General features: G+C 47.6%; 1 protein-coding gene across 3 annotated transcripts; it reads left to right on the top strand.

Annotated features, from left to right (window-relative positions):
* PSTPIP2 (proline-serine-threonine phosphatase interacting protein 2) lies at positions 1 to 26,869 on the top strand. Of its 3 annotated transcripts, none has more exons than XM_026090666.1 (15): positions 1 to 52; positions 11,538 to 11,638; positions 14,224 to 14,301; positions 15,432 to 15,466; positions 17,500 to 17,606; positions 18,607 to 18,669; positions 19,201 to 19,299; positions 19,613 to 19,658; positions 20,523 to 20,602; positions 21,408 to 21,506; positions 22,737 to 22,833; positions 23,156 to 23,237; positions 24,385 to 24,419; positions 24,954 to 25,011; positions 25,182 to 26,869. In XM_026090666.1, exons 1-14 carry the CDS (start codon positions 20 to 22, stop codon positions 25,001 to 25,003), a joined length of 1,005 nt encoding a protein of 334 aa, XP_025946451.1. In that variant the 5' UTR covers positions 1 to 19; the 3' UTR covers positions 25,004 to 25,011; positions 25,182 to 26,869. The 3 variants fall into 3 exon arrangements, with proteins under 3 accessions (XP_025946451.1, XP_025946454.1, XP_025946453.1); XM_026090668.1 differs by lacking the exon at positions 1 to 52 and adding an exon at positions 74 to 435; XM_026090669.1 differs by lacking the exons at positions 24,385 to 24,419; positions 24,954 to 25,011; positions 25,182 to 26,869 and adding an exon at positions 24,157 to 24,370.

The raw sequence follows: 26,869 nt of genomic DNA, 5'->3' as shown, positions 1-26,869 counted from the left end.
CRGCAGCAGCAGCAGCAGCATGAGGGAGGCTCGGTTCAGGGACAACTTCTGGGTGAGCGGGCCGGGCACCGAGGGAGGGTTTCCCCTGGGACACGGTGAGCCCCTCGGCTTTGCYACCTGCCCCCCAAGTCGGCGCTGGGCTGAGGCTTCGATGTGAAAAACCGGTTCCTTGTGAACTACTCGGGGTTACCGTGGCCGGAAAGGCTGCTTTGATGGCGAGCGAATCCTCGGGGTGGGAGCTCGTCTCTCCTCGGTTTGCTCCTGTTCGACTGGCTGTGAAGGAAAAGTCAAGGTTCAGGGAAAGTTGCTGTTCGCTGTTTTGAGTTTGAACCCTGCTTCTYGGGACGCAGAAGTGCCGAATAGCCGCCCGTCTGCTGCAGGGCATGGGAGCTGCGGTTATTCGGTTCCTCTTGGTGCGCATGCCTTCTCCTCAAGGTACCTGAAATTGGGAGGCAGGTTAAAGGTTTGGGGTGCTTGAGCCAGGAGGGGGAAGGTGCGATGGGCAATCGGCCCGGGAGAATCACCGAATYGCAGAATGGTTGAGGTTGGCAGGGACCTCTGGAGATCTAGTCCACCCCCCTGCTCAAGCAGGGTCACCTAGAGCACGTTGCAYAGGATTGTGTCCAGGTGGGTTTTGAATATCTCCGGAGAAGGAGACTCCACAACTTCTCTGGGCAACCTGTTCCAGTGCTCTGAGAAGTGTGGGCTGGATCGATCCTTGCCGCGTACTCCTGGAACATGAGGTCTAAGTGCATAGCGCTGTGGTCATGCCATCTCCAACACCGTTAGCTTATTATCTAGTGCAGCGCCRTCAGTGCGTAAATCACAGATATGGTTCAAACAAGGTTGGGAGAATAAAGCTGGCTTTGTATCTAGCGGCTGTTTCTCAGCTCTTYGCTAAATGCTCTGCAGTTCCTATTYAGGCAAAACTGTCGATGCTGCCATGGATTTTGCCTTCCGAACGTCCCCTGCGCTCTGCCATCTTGCCTGACGAAACATGACTAGGTCAGGCCAGCGGGGCTGAGGGTGGATGAGAGTGTGACAAATATTGACTCAGTGGAGAGCTCAAGGCCCTGCTGTGTTAGTTTCATATATGGAAAAGGCAGATACTATCCCAAATTGTCTACAGACAAATTACAAGGGACAGTGTATCAGCTGCAGGTGCTTGGGAGGGAAGGGGAATGAGAGATGAACAGAAACATCTGAGTTTTATTATGGCTTTTACGGCTTTAGCATGCTGTATGTACAGTGAAAGAGTGCTGACTTCCTGCTGCAATTTTTCCCCGTTATTCACTTCATCTAAACCAAAAAGGGAAGAAGAAGGAGAAGGAGAACTCTACTTTTTGAACCAAATGACTTTGCAGTGGCCAGGACTTCTCCATGGGAAAGGGAGGATTTCTGGAGGGCCAYGTCTGTTCCAGGAAGCCTTACACTGTGTTTCTCCTCCCCTGTGAGCTAGGCATGGGCTGGGGACACAGGGAGAGGATTTCAACCCTGCAATTGATGGGATAAAGTCTAAATATAACAAAACCCCCCAAACACAGAGCAGTTTTCATCATTGCGGCTTGCGGCTTTGAAATGCTGCGAATCGTGAATCATGACTACCAAGTTTATTTGTGGGGACAAGTTCAGACTTTGCTGAATGAAGATAAATGTCTGAGTTTTTCTGCGAGAGCAGAAGTGACCTGTTTTGTTTGGCTGCTGGGACCTTGGTCCCATCACAAGTATGAACGGACCGTAGGCTGTGGTTYCACATTCTGGGGACTTAAAAAGCAACAGTAGCCCCATCTCCCTGGCTCGTTTCGAGCCCCCCATTGTGGACTGCAGCCCCTCTGCTTTGCTGGAGCAGCAGGCAGTGGGGCTGTGCTGTGAACCTCCTCTGAGGGCAGAGGTAGCATTAAACCCTGGCTGTTCTCGTTTCTTTGGTGGTTTGCATGTGTCTATTTTTTCCTGTACTGGAACCTGTTCCCTGACCTGGTTCATGGCGTGGCCTCGCCATTGAGCGAGCAGAAGCATAGCTTTGAGAAAGCATGCTTTGAGTTCGCTCTCTGCTGCTCGACATGTTGCATGGGAATTGTTTGAAAACCATGGGGTCTTGCTGCTGTAACCTCCGTTCCCTTGCTTGTTTTTTTTTGCTTATCCTATTAGGTCTCAGCATAAGCTCATAAACCACCTTGAGTGAAGAAGTCTTGCTCTTTTGCATCCAACTAAAGCTCTGGCTCACTTGGGAGTTGAGGTTGGAAGACGCCCAAAGCTGTATGTAGGGGGGCTCTGGCAGCAGTGGGGAGCAGCAGTGCCGTAGGCCGGTGTTGCCCCCAAACAGCCCCAGCTTGAGCGACGCTGCCTTCCGCAGCCTGCGCTAACAGAGCTCTTTTGCAGATAGCTTGACAGCTGCACCAAAAATAAAAATATGCCTAAGATCTTGTTTGTTTCCTCTTGCCCAGCCTGCAGCAATTGCTGTGAGTTGAGCAAGCATGGGGTGTTTTTTCCATCTGTTTTTGCAACCTGTTGTTCTTCTTTCATTATATGGGGTCTCTTCTTTCATTTAGTTCTTTTCCCGGATATCTCCGCCTGGTTCTCCCCAAACCTGTTCTTGCAGAGTATTTCAGGTAACTCACCAGCAAGGCATTTGGTCTGATCAGAATATAGTGGTCGTTGTAGTTACCTGTAAAACTAAGTGGAAAAATAGAGATGATGGTAATGCTAAAATGGACTTTAAGTCTGATCTGCTGGCTAACAACTCACAGCCTGGAGAGCAGGTTCTTTGTCATCGTGCTTAGAATCGTGTAAGAAACAACGCCCTGCTATCTGCAGATTGTGTGGCAGGATTCATTAAAAAGAAGTATTTGGTAAAACATTAGAAAGATGCCCAAATGATGTTGAAGACTGAGACTTGCTAACTTTCACTGAGGTTGGTCAGTTGAAATGACTTCTGAAAATGAGATTTAGGTGTGTAAGTCTTTTAGGCACTCACAAATACTTACTTTTCGCATCCAGAAAAAGTGATCCTAGTAAAACAGTCCATGGCTCAGTCAAGTTGTCTGGAGTAAAAGATGCTCTTATGTATTTCATTTTCTAACAAAGTACATGGCAAAGTTTCTGCAAGACACTTGCTTATCCCCCCAGTACATAGCAAAGAGTTCTTGCATTTCTTTCAGCAAAAATGAAGTGCAGAGGAAAAGAAATGGTTTGCCCCAAAAGGCAGAGCAAGGGAGATGCAGAGTCTGAAAAGGAACCAGTGGTTCCTCGCTGTGGGCCCCTGTTATCACTAGCTGTATCTGATATTTTGCAAGGGGGAAGGTGTAGCGGGTGGCTAGCACAGCATGTTTTGTTTGCACCCTGGGAAATTCAGCCTGGTTGATTGGGTCGCACCGCCAGGGAGGTGAACCCAGTGCTCCAGCAGCTCAGGTCGTTCACGTTGAAACAGTGACCTGGACTTTATTTCCTCTTCATTGCTGTGCTTTTTCTAGCTGTGCAGCACCCACAGGGCCTCGTGAGGCTGGTCTGGGGTAAAGTCTGTCTCCTTTCTCAGCGGCTCCTATTTGCACGCTGCCCTGGGGTAGGATGAGAGGAGAGCGTGGTGGGTGGTTGCGGGGGAGCTGGGAGCCCAGACTCCTGCATTCTTTCCCTGCTTGCTGACTCACAGCGTGACATTGGGTGTGCCATTTCACTTCCCTCTACCTCCGCTTGTCTTTCTCTAAAATAGGACTGGCTTTGTACTGTAGAGTTTATCAGCAGTGTTATTAAATCCTCCGGTTGTCATTTAAAAGGAACAAGGTGGGATTTATGGGCAGATCTAATTGCACAGAGTTTGATGGCCTGTTATTCTTTTTTTAACATACATATTTGGGATTTGGGACATGCATGTCAGGATGCATGTTTGTTGACATAGGGCGAGGACAGTTCTTACAAGTTTGCATGGAAAATTATGAATTGAAATGTTGGTTTTCATAGGATGCTGTTCTAAGGTGGCCGGATATACAAAGAGTCCTGTTCCTCCCTCCCAGTTAGTTTTGTCTGGTATGTTGTACCCACCTGGTTACGTCATGGGGAGGAACTGCAGCTTCTTGCACCATCTCCTGCACTCTTATCCCTATAGAGCCAAGTGGCCACAATTCAGCAAGCCCTTGAATTTAGACACGTGTCCGAGCGGGCTGTCGATCTGCGGGAGAAAATGCACAACTGGATGATACAAACTGCTCCCCCTTCTCCCGTCACAGCAAATTTGGCAGACTTTGCCGTGCAGTCAGTGCTGCTCCGGGGCAGGTATCGCATTGTGCGTGGCTGCAGGATGTTGCTCTGGGGTCCTTCACTGCCCTGGGAATCACACTCATTTCTTCTGTTATGGCACCTGCACTGAACGAGAGCAAAGAGCAGCTTCAACCTGCAGTTAACTGGGTCCGTCCTCTTGGTTTGGGCTTTGCTATCTGTTTTTTTTTTTATTCTCCTGTGGGAAAGGGATACCTTAAAAAGTGTTGGGGCTACTTCTGTGCCCTGGAGAAATCTGTGTAAAGATTTTTTTCTGGTCCCAGTAACCTCTGCAGGACCTTGAGAAACTTTGAGACTAGACCAGGTTGCTTGTGAGCCAGAATAGCACAGCCATTTATCTCTGTGCAGTGTTTCTGAATACTAAAATAGACATCCCTCTGCTGCTGTGTTTTTCTAAGCACGTAAGGCTGAGAAGAGATACTAAAAGCTGTGCATAAATAAAGATCTTTCAAGTAATAGGCAGGACTCAGTGAGCAGCGCAGTGCCCCTTGCTGAGTGTTTTGGCTTGTTGGCCCCAGCTGCCCAGCTCAGATTTTACTTGGCAGCTCAAGCTGAAGAGCTAAGTATCGAGCATGGGTGTATATACAGGCATGGTTAAAAAATGCCAGGACCAAATAGTAAACTGCAGTACTCACCAAATCTTTTTGTGCCCAAAACCTTTTATTTCTGGGGAGGTTAGGACAAACATCTTGTTATCCCACACTGTTGTCTTTGTACGGTATGGATCTGCAGGGAGACTTCACTAAAAAGCAGGGCAGAAAATTGGAAGGTCAAATCAAACATTTTTCCTTTCAACTGTGACTCACACAAGGTCGTAACATGGCTTCAAATGCCATGTTACAGCGTTTTAGCCCCTCTTGCTAAAAATGCAAGCAAAATCTCAGACAGTAATTTTATGCCAATTTGAAGTACCGAACTTCAGAACAGAAATGGCACTTTTTCGCCTGTGGTGTGGATTTGAATCCCTTATTTACTTTTTTGTTCTGTGAAACTTCAAATTATTTCATCTTGCCAGAGTTATTCATTAGCAGATAAATTCCTTCTCCTATAGGGAGTCTATAGGAGTCTATAAGGGTGAAATAGAGCAAACCGGGGCAGCAGGCAGTATCTGCTTCTATTGGTAAGTGGTGCCGTGCCGTGCTGAGCCCTGGAGCGCTTTTGAAAAGCTTGAAATGGGAGTTTCCATTCATTTGGAGTTTTACATCCGTTCTGCGTTCTCTGGAAACATCAGCTGCTGCTTTGTCACCTAAAATCATCTATTTACAGTTTCCGTGGACAATACCCTAAATAGCAWGTCCGTTAATAGCTCCACCAAGGGAGCCCGAGAAGTGGTGAGGACCGTGACGGTCTCGTGCTGCACAAGCAGGGGGTGAGAGGCTGGCTGGCGAGGAGGAAGGGGCCGAAGGAGCAAAGACAGCCCTGAGTGCTGACCTTGCTGCAGCAGCGCAGTCGTGGCTCACTCTTTCTTTGATGTCCCTCTGGTTTTCCATGCGTTGCGTTCCAGCTTGCATGTGCTGGGTCCAAACCCTCCTGGAGGCTCCTAGATCCTGCCTTTTCCTTTGTTTTTTTTTAAATGAGTTTTGGCTTCTTTACTCCTCCCCCAGCACCATTTAGTTCAGACCCAGCCAAAATAGCCTGCGAGAGAGGAAACGGGGCCATCGCTTGCCAGTGCTCCAGCCTGCGCTGGACTGTGTCCGAAACCACAGCTTGATTCGTGCCAGTCACGATACCCTCCCTGCTTCCCTCCGGTTTGCATATCCAACATGCGTCAGCCTTTCCAGTAAGGGCTCTGCCAATTCTTCAGCACCCAAAGCCAAATTCAGGCTGGTGGCAATGGGCTGAGCTCAGTGCTAAAGAGACGTTATTCAGAAGGAGCCCCTCGAAAGAGGAGGAAAATCCTTCTGGCCTTTGCGTCGAGTCTGCTGTGAAACTATGTCAGTTTGTCATTGCTCATCTTCTCCGCTTCTGCAAAACTTTATGTCCAGCTCATAAAAAAAGGAGTTTGAGGACGCTTTGCCCCGGATAAGGGAAGCGGCTTGCAGGGCACTGTTCTGGGAGCCGGAGACCTAGCTTCCCTCACTGGCTCTGCACTGAATCACTGCACGCTGGCGATGAATCGTTTCGCCGTGCTTCAGTTTCCCAGCTGTGAAATGGGCCTGGGATGATTTTTTTAAATCCCTCTCTTATCGGGTACTTTATTGATGACACCCAGCCCTGCTGTTGATGGGGAAGAGCAGACTGAAGGAGCCAATCTGATTTTATTCCAGCTGCTTCCCCCTTCCCTGGGCGCTGATGGGTCTTTTCCTGCAGCCGAACCTGCGGGGACGTCCTGCGTGTGCCATGCTTGTCTCGAGCTCTGCCCTGAGCTTGGTTTGGGTGGCTCGGGCAGCTGCGCAGGGCTGGTGGATGCCAACAGCATGCTCCCTGCCACCCGAGGGTCTTGCCGCGGGCAGGGCAGTGCTGCACGTAGGGGACAGGACTGTTGCATCTCCTTGGTGCAGATCAGTCCAGCTCAGCCATGCCATAGGCTCCTCATGGGGGAAAACATGGCAATTTTAGCAGATGTTTGAGGTGCCAGAGACTATTTGAGACTGGAGAAGAGTTCACATCTGTGCTTTTCAGATCACCGCCATTGCTGTGTGTCTCCCTGATGACCTATATCGGAGGTGGGATCTGATTTGGTGCTTTTAGGTAGAAACTTCCCTACTGATGTAATTCACCGAGGTCATTTACCCCCTTTTGGGCCAAATGTGCTTTGATAAACCTAGCATGAGTTCAGGAAATGAGGCATCAGATCCTTTCAGTTCACCTTTCCAACAGCAGGCGTTTTAAACGCGTGCCAGCGTAGTGGTTTCCAATGAAAAGCCTGGCARTCGTGCTGTGTTCATGGCAGCAGGGGACAGAGGAGAACTGGTTTTGTGAAACCTAGAGCCCTGCTGSAAATGAGTCTCTAATCTGTAAGGGAAGAAAGCTGTCGGTTTTGGCAGAGCGAAGTTGAGGTTGGCAGCAATTTTTGGATAACTTTTATTCTCTTAAGGTGCAACAGCAGAGCAGCCGTTTCTTTTTTCCCTTTTCCAAGGAGAACCTCTGCTCTCATATAACCTTCTGTGTTATTCCTGCTAAATACTCAAAAGAAAAGAAATCACCAGGGAGTGAGGGGACATTTAAGCCTTGTTTGCAGGGGGAGAGCTTGGTGCAACCTGGGATGGCTGCTGTGCCGCCAGCCCGGGGCTCGTAGCACACCAGCGTGGCCTTGAAGTCGTTCTGCTCGCTGTGCGCCGCGACAGCGRGACCGTGCCGTGTTCGTGGTGCAGCGGGTTTACCAGCCCACAGGACGACCAGGAGGACCAGGTGCTGCGCGGCTCGGATTGCCGGCTTGGTGCTTGTCAGAAAGCAGCCATATGCCTGAAATGCGGCCAGGTCTCTCTTTACCAGCGAGTTTTCTTCCTGCTCAGCTGTTGTGTTAGTGGAGAATGGAGAATTGACTTAAAATACACAAAATCCTTTAGCAGCAGTTCCTAAAATCTGCAGTGTCCTTCCTTCAGCTAAATCCCTGACTGAGGACTCCATCCTACTCTTCATGCCTTCCCTCAGCATCCATGGCTCTGTATTCTCCCTATTCCCCTTCCTCTTCCATTGCTACCTCCCAGCCCTGCCTTTGGGAGATCCCGTGAGCTGTCACATTGTTCCTTTTTATTCTTTCATTCTGACCTCTGCCCAGAACGGTGCTGTGAAGGTTGTTTTCCTGGCTTATTACTCTGCCTYGCTCAGTTCCTGCTGGGCAAGGAGCCTCTTCCCACGGGCCAGCATCCACCTGTTTTATGCTGGTTTTATACTACTGCTGGTGCTGGGGTTGGTTATGTTCTGTGTTTTGTATAACACGTTGCACAGTGTCCAGGCTTGGGCTTGAAGGCGCTTAGGAAATACATGCATGCTGAAGTTAAATCCTTCTCACGGAGGAGGAAGGACTATAAAACAAAATTGTGAGGGCATCCATTTGGTGATGGATGCCCTCACAATTTTTCTGAGTACTGGGGCCAGGTGAACCAGATGTTCCCACTTGTGCTGACATGTCATATCATCCTTGAGCACTTCTGTCCGGCATAGCGAGCTGCCAGTCCCAGGCAGCAAAGCACTGCGTAGGAGCTGTTTGGATGTAGAGCTGAGGGTARCTATTTCTCTATCTCCATCCTTCTGTGAGCTAAGGAGATTGTGAAAATACAAAACACATTTTTGTGAACATTTCTCTCCAAAAAGAGCAGTTGATAAGGGCAGGGTTATTCTGGCTTGTTCCTGTTCTCCAAACAAGCCACTCAGCCCCAACTTGTGTGGGAGATTGGAGATCATCTTCTGCATCTTGTCYGTGGAGGAAGGAGGGAAAAAATGGCTCATTCCCCAAAATAGAAGGCAAAAATGTATCTGAATCGGTTGGAAAGGCAAATGGCCATTTTTCTTAGGGTGGGGGTAACCCCCCCCCCCCCACACATCTTAAGACAATTGAAGTGGTGGGTTTTAAGCTTTCCGGTTGCAAGGCTGGAAGGTTGGTTTCCTTTTCCGCTCTCTGGGGCAGGAGGCAGACGCCGGGGTTCGGGGGATGGAGGCCAGGCAGCTTGTCTGTCCACACGGTGGCCTGGGCAGGAGGAAGAGACCCTGCACTCAGCCTCTTCTGACTTGTCCAGAGCATCTGCAGATTGAAAAAGAAGTTGAGAGGTGGGCAGTTGGGGAACTGTAGCTGAGGTTTTTCTGATGGGTTAATTTGGGCCTTTTTTGGATCAGTGTTGCTATTTTATTGGGAAAGTCTTGGGATTTTTTGGGAGGGGGATCCCTGACCACCTCCGGAGTGGTATGTGCAGATCCTGAGAGCTCWTTCCCTGTTTATTTCATTTACTAGCGCTCTCTCTGCTACTAACACCAGTACCCCCATGCTCCACGCACGCAGAGGGCTGCCCGTCTGATTGCTGTGCTGCGCCCAGGCTGAGACTGACGAAGCAGCATGTATGCAGTCGCTCTCTGCATCTGTCTTATTTCCTTTTAAATGGGGGATAGGAAGTCAAGTTAGGATGTTCTTGAATTTCGCAATGGTCATGAGAATTGATTTCAGCGTAAGYGTGCTTCCTTTTTCACATAGCTGATTAGCAAAGACGCAACACAAGCTGCGAACCAGTTGCGTGTTTTCAGTAGTAAGCTCACTTTGGGGAGGTGTGAGCTCACTAGACAAACAGAAGCTGTTTGGGGATCAGCTTGTCCCTTAGATCCTGCTCCATAGTCCCCTCTTGCCCGTCCATGGTACAGAGAGAGCAAAGCTGACCTGTGATATACCTGGGGCTTTCCAACTGGTCCTACTTCACCAGATCTCTGCTTCATCTCTTGCTTTCTGGCCACTGACTTTCAAATCCTTGACCCCTTAGGGAAGTCCACAATGATGAAATGTTTGATTTGCTAGATACCAGTCCTGCTTCTCACACTGGGTACAAACTCCTGAGAAATCCTTCCCTCTGCCTCCCACGCTTTCTCTCCAGTTATCTGCATGCTGTCATCTTGGCTTTGAACCATTTCCTGAATCTCTCCATCCTGCCATTATTCCTTTTTAAGCTTCTTAATAACTATTTGTGGCTTTTGCTTCCTTTCTCTGAGCTTCCTATCTGCTTTTGCCATTGCTTCCTTTCTGCAGCCTGTTTCCTTATGTGTTCTGCTCCTATACGTACAACACTAACCACTCCTTTTTGCAGAAGATGACGGGTAGCACCTTTTGTTGAGCTCCCTGCATCTGCTTTGGGCTTTTTCTGGAGAAGGAGGGATCATGGTCAGAGCATCCCTCTTTATATTATCATAGCACTTAGGAGTCCTGCTCTTGGCCCAGGCCCCCARGGTGGTAAATCCTGACCAATTGTAGGACAAAAATCCACTTTTTGTCCTATGGAGCATATGGCCTCAGACAGCTGATGGTAGAGTTATGAGGAAAGAATGGGGTTGTGTTATTCAACCTTCATCCTAGCCCATCAACATCATTGTCACATGTATCTTTTTTTTTTTGGTAAGCATCACAGCAAAATATGTGTTTTTAAGAAATAATTTGAAGGAAAGCAGTGATGCTTCAGAAGTCTATGGGAAGCTTCCCCCGGTGTGAGTGGCACTGCAGAGCTGGGACCTGTTAGTTGGAAGATGGGGGTTGGCCCCACAGGTGGTGGGATGCAGGACCTTTCAGTAGCTCTGATATTTCGTGAGAACTGAAGACGCTGGCCCTGTGTGAGGTGTTGGGGGTTCATGGAGGGCATACAGCAGTGGCAGGGGAGGACCTGGTACTTGGGGAAATGGTCTTTGCAGTAGTGTTTTGAACTGATGTGAGTGGAACAGGATTACTTTTCACAAGGCCAAAGAAAAGGCTGTTGCAGCAGCAGTCATTGGATGCCTCCATACACTGCTGCTTGGGTGGTGAGGACAGCYTGCAGCATAGACATCCCAGGCAGAAAGATCTGCAAGATCACCTCCAGCCTGGATGTGGGCGTCCTACAGTGAGGCCAGAGGTGAGTGTGATGCCCAGAGTAGTGCAAGTGAATGATAATCAAGATCAGTCTCGGTGTCTGCAGAAACTGGGAGAAGCAGTAGTAACATGGGCTTTATCTTGAGATGTGGAGCTTTTTCAGCATTTTATTTCACTAAGCTATAGCGGACAGCGAAACTCGTAGGAGGAGATGTCTCATCGTGCTGTGTGGGCCATGGGAGATCTAGATTTAATCCTTGTGATTTTGTGGTATAAACCCAAGTGAGTCATGTAGGTCCATTTTCTTTTGAAAGCTACACAAGTTCTCAAATATATTTTTCAAGATCTAAATCTGTTGGGCTATGCCTCGGTCCCTCCTCTGCAGAACAGGGATGGGCATTGTGAAGGGGCAGGATGGAAAGGGCTATGCCAGCTTTGGAGGGGAGACAGTGCTAAAGGAGCAGCTTTGGTGTGCCTTGGGGCCAGCCGTGCTCAGGCCAGGGGAGAGCATGTTTCTGGGATGTTGTAGGACTGAAGCTGAGTTCTTCTGTTTTCTGAAAGCCATAAAAGAGCCTTGTCCTGAATTGCCATGACTTTGTCATTCTGGAACAGTCTCGTAGCCCAAAACAAAAAGTTTATATGCTTTTATGTAGTTTRTAGGTGAAACAGAAACAGGCACTGGCACATTGGCTCCTGGTTGAGCTATTTCTTGTGTAAATCCTGCCAGAGGTGACAATGGCCGTGGATTGCACTGATAGGGATGTGACTCCTGTTCTTGTGTTTTCAGAGTACGGATTTGATGAGCACAGTTGGCTATGACAACATCGTTCAACATTTGAATGACGGCAGGAAGAACTGCAAAGAGTTTGAAGACTTTTTGAAGGAAAGGTACAGAGTTGCCTCTGAAAATGGATTTGGTTGAACCTGGGAAGTGAAGCAGTTGCACGCACTTCTATTTCTTGTATTCCCAGTTTGTTTTCTGTTGTGTTTAACTATTCACTATGTAAAACATCTTTGATTTTTGACTGATGAGGAACTTGTCTTTTTACACTGTCCTTTCCTTACAAGGCTGGTACTGTGGTATGAAGTCCCGTACCCAGCAGTCCTCAGTTGTTAAGCAACTGATGCTGCTAGTTACAAAGCCCAGGGCTCCACTGATGCTCACGTTTTGAATGATCTGTGTTAAAAAGAAAGAGGAGTCAGGAGCAGTTGAATACTTCAGCCTTACATGCTGCCAGGCATCCCTACTGAAGGGGATGTGTTTGCAGCTGTCGGTAACCTGCCTGGGTCACATGCTCTCCCATGAAGTTCACTGTGCTGAGTGTCCCCACAGAATCACCGTTCAGCCTGCAGAAGATCAGCTGAATACCTTGGCATGGGAGACGTTGCAGACAGAACTCGAAATCTGCAAGAAGTTCTGAACTTCTTATTCCTGTCTTTGTGCATTGTGGACAGCKTACAGCCTTTATGTTAAAAAGAAATAGTAGCATTAGATAGCACGTTTATTAATCAGAGGATTTGACCTAAGTGGAGGTTCTGTGTCTAAAAAGGCATCTCTGAGTTGGTCTAGTAAAGTRTTTTGGCTTTATGGTTCACTTGGCTGGCAATGGCTAAATATGAAGACTGTTGCAGAACAACCCCGAATTAATGTAATTTTGGTGTTCAGAACTGAAGGAAACAAACTGTGAATACAAGACTTGGGATAAAATAGCCTGAAACAAATGTAACGGGGATGCAGAGCAGGAGGACTTGCAATTAAAACCTGTCTAATGCACCTACATCTGTATAGTCTGTAGCCCCATGTCCCAGCAAAATGTGGGCTTACTAGCTGCCAAAGGAACCATCCACTGAGTACTTGAACCATGAGAACCACAGCCCACTCATCAGTGACAACTGAGAGAGTGCAAAATGCATGCTCTGCGCCTTGTGCCCCTTTCAGGTTTGCTGTTGAAGGTGCTGTAGGTCCTCACCAATGTGTCTCRCCAGGAGAAGATTGCAGAAGTTCAGGCTGTCTCAAGAGTGCTCTCCTCCTGAATCTGGGCTTGCTACTGGTATCCCTCTCTGTACATGGCACAGTTCTCCATGTATAGCACAGCTGTTACACAGTCCTAGCCATGGAGGACATGCCTGTTGGAGCTGATGCCTTGTCTCAGATGGAAGTTCATGAGAATATGGTTAGATAGAGGAAAAAGTCAATTTATAATCTTTATTTTTTCCATTCCTCTACAAGCTTTTGTAGCTTTTAAAAAGGTAAATGAAGTGAACGTCACCCCCAAACTGTAGAAATAACAATATAACCATCTGCCTCTGAGTTAGAGATAAAGGCATTTTAGGAAACAATTTATTTTATCCAGTAGAGCTTCTGGGGCAAGCCTGTAGCAGTACTTGTTTCTCTCCCCTGACTGTCTGTTGCCAGCTAGGGCAGCTAGCTCAGACTTAGATATCCACATTTGATCACGCAAGTCCAGCCCTGATTGTCCATACAGATTTCAAACCAATTGCAAAAGGYTGGTTGGTGTTCGAAAACAACACCCACATGTTTTCTTTTGTGATCTTTTTGTGTATTGTGTTTGAACTCTCTCTTCAAAGAAGAGAGGACAGTAGGCTTTTCCTCATAAGTTGTCTGTAAGGGTGAGAAGAGGGGAGGAGAGGGTAACTATTGCCTCATTTTAAAAAGTCCTGTACAATTCTTGAACAACTGAAATGGCCCAGCTGAGTTTTGGGATGAGTGTAGGGCAATTGAATTGTCTTTGAGACCCCCTAATCCTTTCCATCACATTGGGCTGAAATCAGCCAGTGGATTGAAAAACAATCTTTGTGAAGGTGCAGACAGACACTGATGACCAAGGTGCAGAAAATGTGTGATCACACAAACCTTGTTCCCTTAGGAAACCGAGCTAAAAACTACTCGGACGACTTGCCTGACTGCACTTAGCCAGCAAGTGCACAGCCTGCTTAATCCTCCATCACCTGTGGAGGTGGTTGTTACAACCATCAGCTACTGGGAGATGGGGAGGGCTACACATCGCTACCAGAGCTGCAGCAAAGCAAAGTGTGTTTTCATTAGAATGACTGCTGGGTAGTTACCAGTAACAGCCTTACTTGAACCAGCTGTGCACAGTTTGTTTGTAGCAGGACAGGAGATTGGATGAGGTATCTAATAAGAGCGGATCTTAGCTCCTTGTGGGCTGACCAAGCAGTGTGACTGTGTTCCCTTCCTGTGTAACCTCTACCAGGTCGGAAGTTGGCAGGATTCTGAATATAGCACTGGCTGTTTGTGGTGGTCTGGGAGGGAAATGGCCGTGCTAGAACCCTGGCTGCAGTCGTGGGATGTTGTTCTGCTCATCCGCTATTCCCTTGTCTGTACTCAGGGGACATCTCTTGGGAAACTCCTGCCGTTCTTGATTTCTGCTGAAAATGAGAGTCAGTTTCTGAAATGTGAATTGCCTCTAACTTCCCTCTTTCCTCAACAGGGCGATCATAGAAGAAAAATATGGCAAAGAGCTCATTAACTTGTCAAAGAAGAAGCCCTGTGGGCAGACAGAGCTGAAGTAAGTTCAGTCACTTGTGTGTTTTACTTTTATGGGTGTCCTTAGTTGGAACAATGAAGGAGGAGGAGAATGAAGGAGGCTGGTGAGAGACAAAACAATCTGGAAATGCAATAGCAATGTTACCAAAGGTGTTCTGAAATTGGTCTTGTGAATGAAGAGGGGCACAGTTAGGCTGGCCTTTGCCAGTAATCGAGCTGGACTGCACCAGCTTCCCTTCAGTTATAGACTAACCAAAGTGCACTGCTTCGTGAACACTCAGACGAGATGTGGCCTGGAGGTTAGGCAGAGGGGTGAAGCTCGTGAGACCTAGGTTTTGCTCCTGACTTTTTGTAGCCAGAGGGAAGTACCTTTACTTCCTTGAGTCAAACTGTGCAGATCTTCAAAGGCACTGCGTTGCCATCCTCCGCGGGCAGTGCTGCCACTGTGGTTGGCTCTGAGAGTGGAYCTGGCAAGCTGTAAGCAGAACTTAGCTCTGAAGCACGTGGTGTTGCCAGCTTTCCCTGAGTAAGCCCTTGGAAGAAAGAGGACAGCTTAGAGCATCTCACCTCTAAATCCCCCACGAGGAGATGGAAGAAAACGAAGGTGTYCCCAGTCCTCCAACTCCATTTCCCCAATGACCCTTGGCAGCTTCTGTTGCCTGCTTTGTTTCTGTACATCACACATGGTCAGTTTGATATCCTCTGATTATTTGTTTACAGTTTTATTTTGGACTATTTTTTAATATGTTTCTGAAATCTCCATCATGGTATATTTACAGGAAGAAAAGTTCCCTACATTTCCAACCACTGGCCAATAAAACATGTAGAAAAATGTTCATATGTCCAAGAGATACTTATGGKAGGCTGCTTGAAACATTTGTCTTGAAACTCAGAATATTTAATAATATTCAGTGTTTGGAAAAAGATAAAGAGTAGATATCTAAGCAAGTGAGCTGTATTATACCYGTTCAGAGGGAAAAAGCTGAAAGTGTAAAGAAGGTAAATAAACCTGCTTCAGGCTGCTTTGGCCAGTGTGCAGTCAGGGACTCACTTGCCGGTTTAGAAGTGCTTTGCTGTTACTGTTGGTAAAGCCTGCACAGTGGGCCTGGCAGTGCTTTCCTATTCTTTTAATATTGTGCCTGTGTTTTTCAGCACCCTGAAGAGATCTCTTGATGTTTTTAAGCAACGTAAGTAACTTCTTCATGTTTGTCAAGACACTTGGCAGCACTGAAGCCTACAGGCAGCTGTTTGGGAAGAAAATACTAGAGAAGAGAAAATATAGAGAATACTATACTGTATTATACTTGGATCAGTCATAGGCTGTAAAATCAGACTGTAGGGCAAAGGAGGCAACYTGCTGCTCCTCTCCTCTCCTTAGGTTTCCCCAGCGCTTCCTCCAGCTGCGTGGTTTCTAGGCGAGTTTAACAACTGCAGTGTATGAAGAGTGTGTCACAGCAGAGCTATCCGGGTGTGTCAGAAGCTGCAGGCTCATAATCCTCACAAATACCTCCAGTATTTATCCCTGCTTTTGAGATGTCCGTCTTTCCACCACAGCTTTCCAGTGTACAGTGCAGTGCTGAGATACCTGAATGAGCTTGGACAGAGGTAGTTTGGGTACCAGAAGCAGGGTAGATAATTCACCTGTCTGCTCAGTCAGGTGCATAGAAATGCATGGAGAAGGGAAAGTGGTAAAACAATCTCCAAAGGTCAGTGGTCATCCTAGGACTACATACGGGTATCCTACAGGMCTAGCTCAGCCCCTCGGAGACCCGCAGCCCAGCAGATTGAGTTGGGGATGGAGGGCTCCAGGCAAAGGTGGGAGAAGGAAAGCCCACCTGTGGGGAGTCCCTCCTGGGCTCTCTTGGGATTTTGAGGYTGGCTGGAGCTCAGAAGTGTGCTTAGGTTATACATCAGAAGCTGTACATCGAAAGCTCAGCTGGAATTTCTCAGACCAGCTCTTACTGGCTTCTTCACACAGATACTCAGTAATCAGAGCATCTAAAAGATGGTGCTTTGGCCACGTTATGTAGTCCATTCATTTCCATGGGTTCACGAGGTCTTTTGTCAGTGCCTTATTGCTGAACTGCAGTAAGTGAAGGGACAAGCACTTCATCTCAAAGGCAAAATACATCCTTTTGCCCTCAGCAGTTTTGCTTGTCTACCTGCAATGCTCTAGCTTGACCTGCAAAACCCTGCCAGGGCTCCTTGGTGATGCCCTGTCTCTTTCCTGCTCTTCTGCTCTAGCTTGTCTTTTGAGCAGAAATTGGGGTCCTGTGAACTCTTGCTGCGTCTAAAAACCTCTCCCCGAAGAATCTCCAGCTGGGCACTCAAACCTGGCAGATGCCCATTCGTGAGGGCACCTCCTGCCCTGGCTGTGAGCCTGCGTCAGCCAGATGGCCTGCCTGGGTAAATGCACATGTGCTGGCTTTAATTTAGCTAGCCTGGATAAGAGCAGTGGAAGTATGTAAGCAAGCAGCCACATCTGCACACAGAGGGCCAGTGCTCTACTCATGTGTGCAGCTAGAGCTCTGCTGCTGCCCACCCTAGCYGGATTTGGCTGCTGCCTCGTACCTTGGCTGATGTCTGTAGCGTGCTCTGTCCTTGCAGTAGCTGACACATTAATAGCTGCGGATCGTGAGCTAGTAGTGCAAAAAGGGCTTAGCGGCATGCTGCAGTTTGGTTTAGCTCTAAATGAGCTTAGCTTCATGAGCTGCAAACGGGCTACTGTTTCGTGGTATGGCTGCCTTCCTTCGGCCAGGTCAGCTCAGTGCAGCAGTGAAGATGTGCCTGAAGCTTTTAGCATCAGTTTTTCAGTGCCCCAGGTTGCTGCTCTGCTAGCCAAGGGCAATGCCTATTCCAGACAAGTGCTTTAGGGTGCRATGTGTTGAAACATGCCTGAATTAATCTGGATGAGGGGGAAATGTGAGTGTGCTCTTTTGAATAACTTTCCTTGAATATGAATTTTATTAAATGGAAGTGCAGGCCCTGGCATGACTGATCCTGAATAGCTCTTTACATAGACAGGCTCTGTTTGAAAGATGTTTTAAAAGTGACACTGCTTTTATATGTTTCTGCAAGGGGATGTGTGAGGTGAGGCCTGTGATGATAAGGGACCCTGGATGGAAGGGGTCTCCTGGGTCAGTTTGATGTCAGCTAAAGCAGTTGACTTGAGCAACACAGTCTTCTTAGGCATATATTTGGTTTTTCTTTTTCTTTGCAGAGGTAGACAATGTTGGGCAAAGTCACATCCAGCTGGCACAAACCCTTCGTGAGGAAGCAAAGAAAATGGAGGACTTCAGGGAAAAGCAAAAACTGCATCGGAAAAAGGTCAGGAGTTGAGGCAGACGCGGGAACCAGCACCTTTGCCACAGGGTGTACCAGAGTTTGCAGGAATGCTGAGCTCCTGCCCTGGCTCGTGTTTGCTGCTGTCCCCCAGCCCCCTCCCTGCTGTCAGGGGCTTGTGGCTTCTGGGAAGTCCAGAGTTTGTTCCTAAATGTTGCAACCGCATTGGTGCAGCAACCTCCGACTTCCTCCTCCTTGTGGCTGCGTGCTGTCATTTTGCCAGGGCCAGTGATAGCTAGAGGGAGCTTAGCTCCACGGACTCCAGCCCCCATAAGGAAGGTTTTTCACATGAAGGTGCCTTGCTCAGGACAGCTGGGGACGTGTCAGGAGCATTGGATGTGACCCCCTTCCGTTCTCCCAGAACAGGAAACACTTTCCTTAGTAGCAGCCTAGTGATGTGGTGCCTTCCCTTTCATGGAGCTTGTGCCTTCTCTCTGTGGTGTGAGCTGACGCCTGGGGTTCGCATGTCAGGAGTGGTGTGAGAGGCTGTCAGGGTGATGGAGACTTCAGCGTGGCCACGGGAGCTCCTGAAATACGGCTGGGAGCGCTGGTGTCTGCTGGTTTGCATTACGGGCTGAGGGCCAGGAACATGACTCCAGCTGTGATTTTGAGGGCACTTGGGCCTACCTTTTTAACTTCTTTTGGCTTGAAAATGAGGGAAAACTATTGGAACCAGAGGCTGGTTTGGCCCAGCAGAGGGGAATGTGGGCTTGCCAATTTTGCCAGGCCCTATGGAGGTCATAGAGTACTATATATTGTTAGTATTTCATTTGTAGAGCTCCTTTGCAAGCTCCATACAAATGGAGGCTTACACAGAAGCAAAGAAAGGTGAATGTTTTGGACTGGTTTTGAATATTGGAGTGCCTAACTCCAGGTAGAGAAAGGTGCCTAAACCCATCTCATAATCTGGTCCCTGCCTCTTCATAGTCCACCCTTGGGCTTTCCAGTCAGTGACATGCTGACAYAGGATCTGTTCTCTTCACAGATAGAGCTCATAATGGAGGCGATTCACAAAAACAGGAATTTGCAGTACAAGAAGACCATGGAGGTAAAGCAGATGTGCTGCTCTGCTTCCTGCGGCTGCACACCTGGAACTCGCAGGCGCACGCACTATACCTGTGTTGTGTACAGTTGTTTCTTGCCATACGAGTTAACACAGCTAAAATGCATGCACACGGAGCTGGGGCAGAGCTAACCACAAGAGCCTTCCTCTGTGTCTCAACTCTGTGTTGTGTCTGCATAAATGGTGTGCAGAGCATACTTAACAGAACTGAAGGGTATGCAAGGGAAATAGCTGGTGGCAGTTTTTCAGGCTCAGATAAGGGTGATTTAAATGTCAGGGACTCAAGTACGTGAGCTTTTCTTCCTGAGCAAAGAGTAGCTTGTGTTGTCATTTTGCCCAGGCAGTAGGGCTGAGACATCTGGGACCTTGATTGCTGTCCCTTGCTCTGCCTGCACCAGCCTTTTCATTTGTAGTCTGTGCTTTCCTCTAAAGTATCCTGTATGCCAGAGTTTATTAGCTGTATTTCCATCTCTTTGCTTGCTGACACATTCCTGCTCCATTTGGTGGCTCTCCTAGGCGAAGCGGCTCTACGAACAACGCTGCAGGGATAAAGACGAGGCAGAGCAGGCTGTGCACCGCAATGCAAATCTGGTCACGCAGAAGCAGCAGGAGAAGGTAAAGGGAGGCAGGTGGCCATGGGGAAGGGGCAGAAGGGGAAGTAAGCGGAGCAGCAGGCTGCACCATTTCAAGGTCCTGCTCCAAACTGGGAAGCACCTACACCTCTATGCAGTGTTATGCTGCGTGAGAGWCTCACTGCTGGCCAAGCTGGTACCTCTTTATGGTCAGAATTTGCCTCATGTCTCTTCTCTCAGCTTTGGGGTTTGCGGTGAGATGGGAAGGCTGGTAGTGTTCCCCAGTTGAACTGCACTGCTGTAGGCAATGCACCAGGGCTGTCTTATACCTTTCTTCTCTCTCCTATTTTTGGCAGCTATTCCTGAAATTGGCTCAGACAAAGTCGGCTCTGGAAGACTCTGGTGAGTGTGAAAATGAAGTGCATCGGTTATGTTTGGAGGGCGAGTGGAGCGTTTTCTGGGGCAGGAGGCAGCGTAGAGGGTCGCCCTGCGAGGCGTGAAGCTGTGATAAGGCACTTGGACRCTGGGGTGAGCTCCGGCTCTTGGTTTAGCTGCAGCTCCTCAGAAACACGGGTCCAGAGATAACATGAGGCAGGAGCTTGCCCTGGAGGGGCCTCTGCCACCCTGCCTGCATGGCCCCACCATGACTGCTCTCTCCGTTTCCCCTGGGCAGTATGGGCAAGCGGGCAAGGCACCGAGGCTGGGGGTGCTAACGGTGCYAGGCCAGCACCCAGACCCAGTGCCTGGGGCAGGAGGGGAGGGTAGGAGCTCTTGCGTCTGCTCTGGCTGTGTGCCTGTGCCCTGGATCTCCCTGTCCAGAGGGTGAACTCAGGAGATGTGTAGCTCAAGGCCTGGCGTCRCACGGTTTAACACTGCCAAAGCACTGCAATGAAGAGTCATGTCTCCCTAGCTTTCTGGTGAGCCGTGGGGCAGGCTGTGGGGGGCCCCACGTGCACATCAAGGCCATAAGGCTGCACATGGGAGGGAGAAGATCCAGGCTTTGCTCAGCTAGTGTAGACACTTTTATGCCTTYGAAGGAATGCAAGCAAGTTCTCTTGCACACTGCAGAGAAGCAGAATGAATGGGAATGCATTTGCCAAACTATGTCCCCTTCACATTGTGTACTGCAGATGACCAACAGCTCTCCACATGTTTGCATTGCATTGCTAAGAACTGTTCGCATGAATGTTCCACATAAAGAGCTGTAAGCTTTTTTTTTTTAATTAATTGATTTAAAATGAATTGACAATTTGCTTTCCATCACAGACAGGGGTTATCAGCAGAATATTGCTGCACTGGAGAAGATCCGGGAAGAGTGGCAGAAAGAACACATCAAAGCTTGTGAGGTAAATGCTGTGAAAGGCCTTCCTGCTGCGGTGTGGTCCTCCGATTTCCTTCCCTTCACTGCCAGGGCTAGGGATAGAGCAGAYTTGCCCTCTGCTTGTAATTCCCTCCACAGTAATACAGCAGGACTTGTTGCAGCTAACCCTGCATGTTTCTAATGCTTGTCTTCTGGATTTAAGGTCCCACTGCTTCAAGGTTTCTGCTTTTTTTTTTTTTTCTTCCCCTACCTTTTAAAATTGAGAGTCAATGCACTAAGTAGTGACCTTTTTGTGTGTTACTTACCTGCATGTTTGGTGCTGCCATCATCTGGTTAGAATAGTCACTTCACTGTGACAATGCAAAGGTCATAACTGATTTTATTTATATATATATATATAAAATATATTTAACTGATATAAATACCTCATTGCATAGAGGGCATGGTTTCTCCTCTGGAGGACTGTCTCCTGACCTGCTCCTTGCTGAGGACAGATTTCTTTGTAATGATACTTGGGGATGCAAACCATCCAGCAAAAAGAGATGCACTCTCATTTAAAGATGTTGCTGGATGACAGAGTGTAGGATCACAGCAGTTAGAAGTGCCTTTGCTCACGTCCACTGACCCCGTCAGGGTCAGGTAAAGTTCTCTGGCAGACAGCAGAGGCAAGACTAAAATATGATCAAGAGGTGAAATGTGAACTCRAATCACCCTGCTGCTTAGAACATGTGTGGGCAGCTGGACTCAGAGGACCAGTCCCCACTGCAGTCATGGCCTTTCACCGTGCTGACAGAGGACCCTTATGTCCTTTTTTGTCTTTGTTCTTTCAGTTCTTTGAGACTCAGGAGTGCGAACGGATCAATTACTTCCGCAATGCCCTGTGGCTTCATGCCAACCAGCTCTCTCAGGACTGTGTCCAGAATGACGAGGTAAGTCAAATCAAGTGCTCTCCAAACCTTCATTTTTCTGCTTTGGACTGGAGAAGTCTTCTTTTGAATTCCTGCTGACCCATCTGGGTTCTTTTTACCCAGCTTTTTGTCAGGCTCTAGTAGCAATCGTGACCCTCTAAATCTAAGCTATTGTGAGTATTGGTGGTTGGAGTAATAGTGAGAAAACAGATAGCAGTAAATGAATGAAAATGAATCAGAAGGAAGGCATTGCTCCTATAAAATCAAGTCTCCCAGGAGCTGATGTGTGTTCCTGCATGTAGCTSTGATTGTTTCACTTTCAAAAGTTTTGCAGGTTGGTTATGAGCAYATCCATGCACACAGAGCCAATTCTTCATTATTCCATATACAGGGATATGCAAAATGGGCTGGARCACTCGGAATAGTGAGGAAGAAACAGGTAGAGCTGGATGTGTTGAAGGAGCACACTGCAATGAACCCACTTGTAAGGAATCAGCACTGCAGAGACCCTGGCTCTCTCTGTACCATGTATCCCAGGTTCCAAGACCTGGGAAGATTAATCAACTCAGGACAGGCACCAGCAGTGGGCTGGCTCTATGCTGCTCTATACGTGGGCTAATAAACTCTCCTTAAGTGCTGGGCAGCATGGTGCAGACACCCACATCAGCTCTTTGTACCTGCTGCTGCACGGTCTCCTCCACTGCTTTCGCCGTGGCTACCTGCTTTAACCTCAGCACAGCCAGGGGGGTTTCCAAGAGTTCGGTCAAGCGTCTTGGCATAACAGTTAGAACTTCATAGACAACAACCTTCATTGCTGTGATCTGTGTCCTCAGCCCAATTACTGTTCTCCTTGGCTTAAGAAACTTGTGGCTGAAAAAGATGAGGCAATGGAAGTGTAGCAGGAAGTGACTTTGCCAAAGATTATGCAGGAACTCCTTGGTGAGGCTGGGAATGGGAAAGCAGAGCCTCATTTGCTTTCCTGTGCGCTGGACTGTGTTACGTCCAGGTTGGCCTGTGGCCTTTGATCAGCCACCAGACAGCAACAGCAGCATCCAGGCAGGAGGATTTTGGCCAGAGCTTTTACAGATGAGAATTCCTCCAGGAATTCCCCCCCTCGCCTCCTCTACCATTGAAACTTGTGTCTGGGGGTGAGCACTGTGCTTTCCCCCTAGGTATGATAAATGATTAAAAAAACCCAACGCTTGGTTTTCAACATGATGTATAGCAATGCTTTTTAATTCCCCTTTGCAGAAATATGAGGACATCCGCAAGAGTTTAGAAATGTGCAGCATTGAGAAGGATATTGAATTTTTTGTAAATTTACGCAAAACTGGAAGTTTGGCCCCAGGTAAGAGCTCAGTGTAGACTCCCAAATTAGTACTGACTTGCTTGTCCTCCTCATGGTGTTGTTGCTCTGATCAGCATCAGTTTGGGTGAAAAAACATTTTTAATGTCCCTCCATTCATTCTCTGGCATGCAGCACTAGTGCCTCTGCCACTCACTTATCACCAGTCCCTGAAGAGATCTCCCCTTTCTGCACTTTTAAAGTTTTTAAGCTGATCAGACATCTTCCCAGGGAAGGGGGAAAGACTTAGCAGCTGAATGTTGGTATGGGCAATTAGTTCATACTTACAAAAGGTCTGTACTTTACTACTGTGAATTTTTCCTAGCTCCTGTTGTTTATGAAAACTACTATAACACACAGAGGAATGCAACACCTGCGAGAAGTCAGGCTCCTGTACCTATATCAAGGTARGGGACATAATGTGCAATTTCAAATGATGAACTAGCTATTGCAAATGAAGCTCTCCAAAAAAATGTATTTTCTTGCTTTCAGTCTGTTGGAATCCTGATTTGGGAGTGTTGCAGGAAATACTTGCCATGTTATGTAGTCCATTGCTCTCTACGGCAGGATTTATACCAATGTACTACCTATCGTAAACTGCTTTATGATTCCCTCAAGTCCACTCAGAGTAGAGTTTTTTGCTCCCACTTCTCTTTTGGGGTCATTTCTCCCTTTTCATGGCTGGGAACATTACTCTAAAAGTGCTTTTGGACAGTGCATGCTCATTTGTTCTTGTACTGAGCCTCTTTGGCGGTCCTTTGGATTGAGGTGAAAGGCTGCGGTACTTGGACAGCAGAGAAGCAGGGCAGCCCGGGCAATTTTCAGTATTGTGTCTTGCTGTCTCTGGAAACAATCAGAGATCCCTTAACGAGCCTTTGACTCCTAATCTACCAAGAATGATCGAAACCTTCTGGGTTTCCTTGCACGGTTCTCCTCTCCCCGCCTTGTTGTCTGTCTATCTGAGGAGGGCTGAATCAGTTAAAAGCGTGTGTGGGTAGAGGGAAGAACAGCATCAGCTGCAGTGAGAGAGGAGAGGACAAGAAGATACACTATTCCAGGGCAGAAGCTGGGCAGGGAGGGTGAAGTGAAGGATGCTTCTGCCACAGGGAAGAGGAGGATTCAGGGCTAAAGATTGTTGCTAAAGGTGAGTGTCCCACTTTGGTTGTTGAATCACTATGTGAGTCATGCCCAGTTATGACTTTCTGGTGTCTCAGTCTGCATGTAAAAATGTTGCCAAGTGCACATGTTGTACCCCAAGGCTTCCATGTGAATATTTTGCCAACTCATTGCTTTTTGGTTATTTTTTCCTCTCCCATGCTGTATCAGCTTTGATTCCTGTGTTTGCCAAGCAGGCTATTGATGGTTAACGAACCATGAAATGACTTGGAAACAGATCTCTGTAAAACCCAGGCCAGCCAAACCTCTTGCCCTCTCACAAGCTCTGGGTAGTGCAGTGTGGGGCGTCACACAGTCACAGCAACAGCCTGAACAGATGTTTTAGGAAGGGGGAGAATACTGTAGCAGACCTTCAGCTTTGTGCTTCTTTCTGTGCAGGAGGGCACCTTTACCCACCCCGACAAGCGGGCCAGGTGAGTTACTTGTGGGTGTCAGTCCTTGTTTTATGTGGCTTCTGCCACCACAGAAGATCTCTCTGCTCTCTGTTCCCCATAGGATCATGACCATTAGCTCTCTAAAAGGATTGCTTTAGGCCCAGCTCCTGTAAGAAATCCAGTCCYCAAAGAAATTGCTGCAAAGTTTGCCACTGACTTTGGAGCCTAGATTTCACCCAAGAACATGTTCTAATCAAAGCTTTGTATATAAGCATTTCTGAAGCTTAAGGATGTCTAGGCTTTTGATCCAGCCTGCCTCTGCAGGTTGGGCCTTTCTCTGCTTAAACAGCACTAGCTAGATCATTTTCAGTGCTGCTTTAGTGATGGGATACTGTAGTGGGACTCTGTTCTGGGTCTTAGGCAAGTCTACTCTTTGAGCCTCCATTCATCCCTGCCTCCCATCCCTTTAACGTGAGTGGGCAGTACATCATGTTTTTGTCCTTTTGTAAAGTCCCTTGAGCTCTTACAAGCATTTCTCATGAGCAGACCTAATATTTTTTTGCTGTGTTTTAGATGATCCTGATTACGTTACAGTCGATGGCTACAGCTTGATACATCATTAATAGCCACAGTAAGTACTGGAATTCAGTGAAGAAAGGATTTAATGCGAGATGCAGCTACAGAGGGAGGGTCATTGAGAAAGAAAGGGGATGACATTTTGAGGTGACCGGCTGTGAGTGACAATCATGTCAGCCCTCCCAACACTTGTCCAGAGCTGACACCGTCAATCCTGTTCTGCAGGTTCTCCGGGCAGTACTTCCGAGCAGAAGACATTGTCTGTCTGATCAGCATGGCAGAGGTGGTGTTTTTAGTTACTCCCAGCAACACAGAACTGAAGTGCTTCTCCATTTTAAGAAAGTAATTGAGGACTCTGATAATTATTTGTACATTCAGAAAGTGGCTACTAAAAATCTGTTCATCAGCAAATTCTGTCGACAGACATCTCATCTTCACACTCAGGGAAAGAAAAAGAATATAAGCACTGGACCTGGATGCAAGGGGATCTACTGTGTCAGCAGAAGTTTTTATTTGGAGTTCTTTTAATGTGCACTGATCTGGAAGAGTCTGGAGCCTTTTACTCTCTAGATAACCRAGAAGTCACATGTGCCAAGAGGAGCTCTGTGCGATACTTTGGGCACGCTGGTTTGTGTTCAGAGCATACTTATCCCACTCAGATCTAAGATTATTCAAAGCTGAGGTTGCACTTTGGCCCATTTCTAAAGTTTGTCATTAATGGTGATTAAGTTTGTAATCTGCACTTATTTTAGTGATGTCTCTCAGGGAGTTTATTTAGAGCAGCGCTAAAGGTTACAACTCTAAACACGGGTCTGGCTTCGCTGTACAGGTGCTGTGGGCTTAGGCACTGATACTGAAAGTTGTTTTGTATCTTGCCTGGTGTAGCAGCCCTCACCACAGCTACCTAGGGAAAGGCTGTGCTGCTACAGAGCTGCTGGGAAGTCACTCACCCTACAAGTGAGGATCTGTTGAGGATCTGAAGGAAGTCGGTCAGCTCTTCCAGCCACCCCTCTCTGTAGAAAGGCTTGCATTTTTTCAGGCTCACGGGATAGCTTGTCCCTGACAAGCTCTGCAGACCCCACTTCGGCTAACTTCTAGGAGTCCCTATACTTTGGACAAATATTGGTGATAGATCCATACTCATAACCCATTTTTTTGGGGAGTGATGGCATAAATGAAAGGGAAATTGTCAGTTGTCTACCCTAATCCCTTCCTCTTCTACTCTAATAAGCTTGACAATGAAATATTTTTTCTGACCACCTTTCCCTGTCTCCCAGAGGCATACTCAGCACTAATCCTGCTGGGATCTGGTTCTGTTTCCCTCTGAAGCCCATAGCAGAATTTTCATTTACAACTGGGGACTGGCTATGCACCATTAGAAACAAACTTGGCTACTAATGTTGGCTTAGAGCCATGAAACTCTTTCCTAATCAGATCCCCTCAGAGTTTGTGCCCCTTTTGTAACCTCGTGCCTGGTGATTGCTTTGATTCAGAAGCACACATTTTTCAGGGCTGTTAGTCTCACTGAAGTCTCTACGTGCAGTGTGACTTAACAGCTCCTTCAGTGCCTTACGTCAATTAGACATAGGGATCAAGACAGCATTTTGTCTAAATCTGGTGCCACGTTGCTCATTTTGAAGCAACAAAAATGATTCTTCATCCAGTTGTATGATGTTCATCAAGTTGAATCTGCATGACTTCAGTGTGTACCCAAACCTGCCGGTCTGTGGAGCTTTGCTGTATTTCCTTGTGTGGAAAAGGCCACAGTGAGCTTTAAATTCTGTCTGGCTGCATTGTAATGAAATGTACAGAGTGCACATGTAAAGGAATAATTTGTCCTATTTTTCTCTAGAAGACCAAATCTCCTAATATTCTTCTGAAGGAGTCTACTGTAGTTTTAGTTCTTTAAATAT

The sequence above is a fragment of the Apteryx rowi genome, unplaced genomic scaffold, assembly GCF_003343035.1.
Source record: "Apteryx rowi isolate R43461 unplaced genomic scaffold, aptRow1 scaffold_87, whole genome shotgun sequence".
In the NCBI taxonomy this organism is placed as follows: domain Eukaryota; kingdom Metazoa; phylum Chordata; class Aves; order Apterygiformes; family Apterygidae; genus Apteryx; species Apteryx rowi.
The sequence above is the reverse complement of the archived record's forward strand: the minus strand, read 5'-3'. Positions and strand labels throughout refer to the sequence as shown.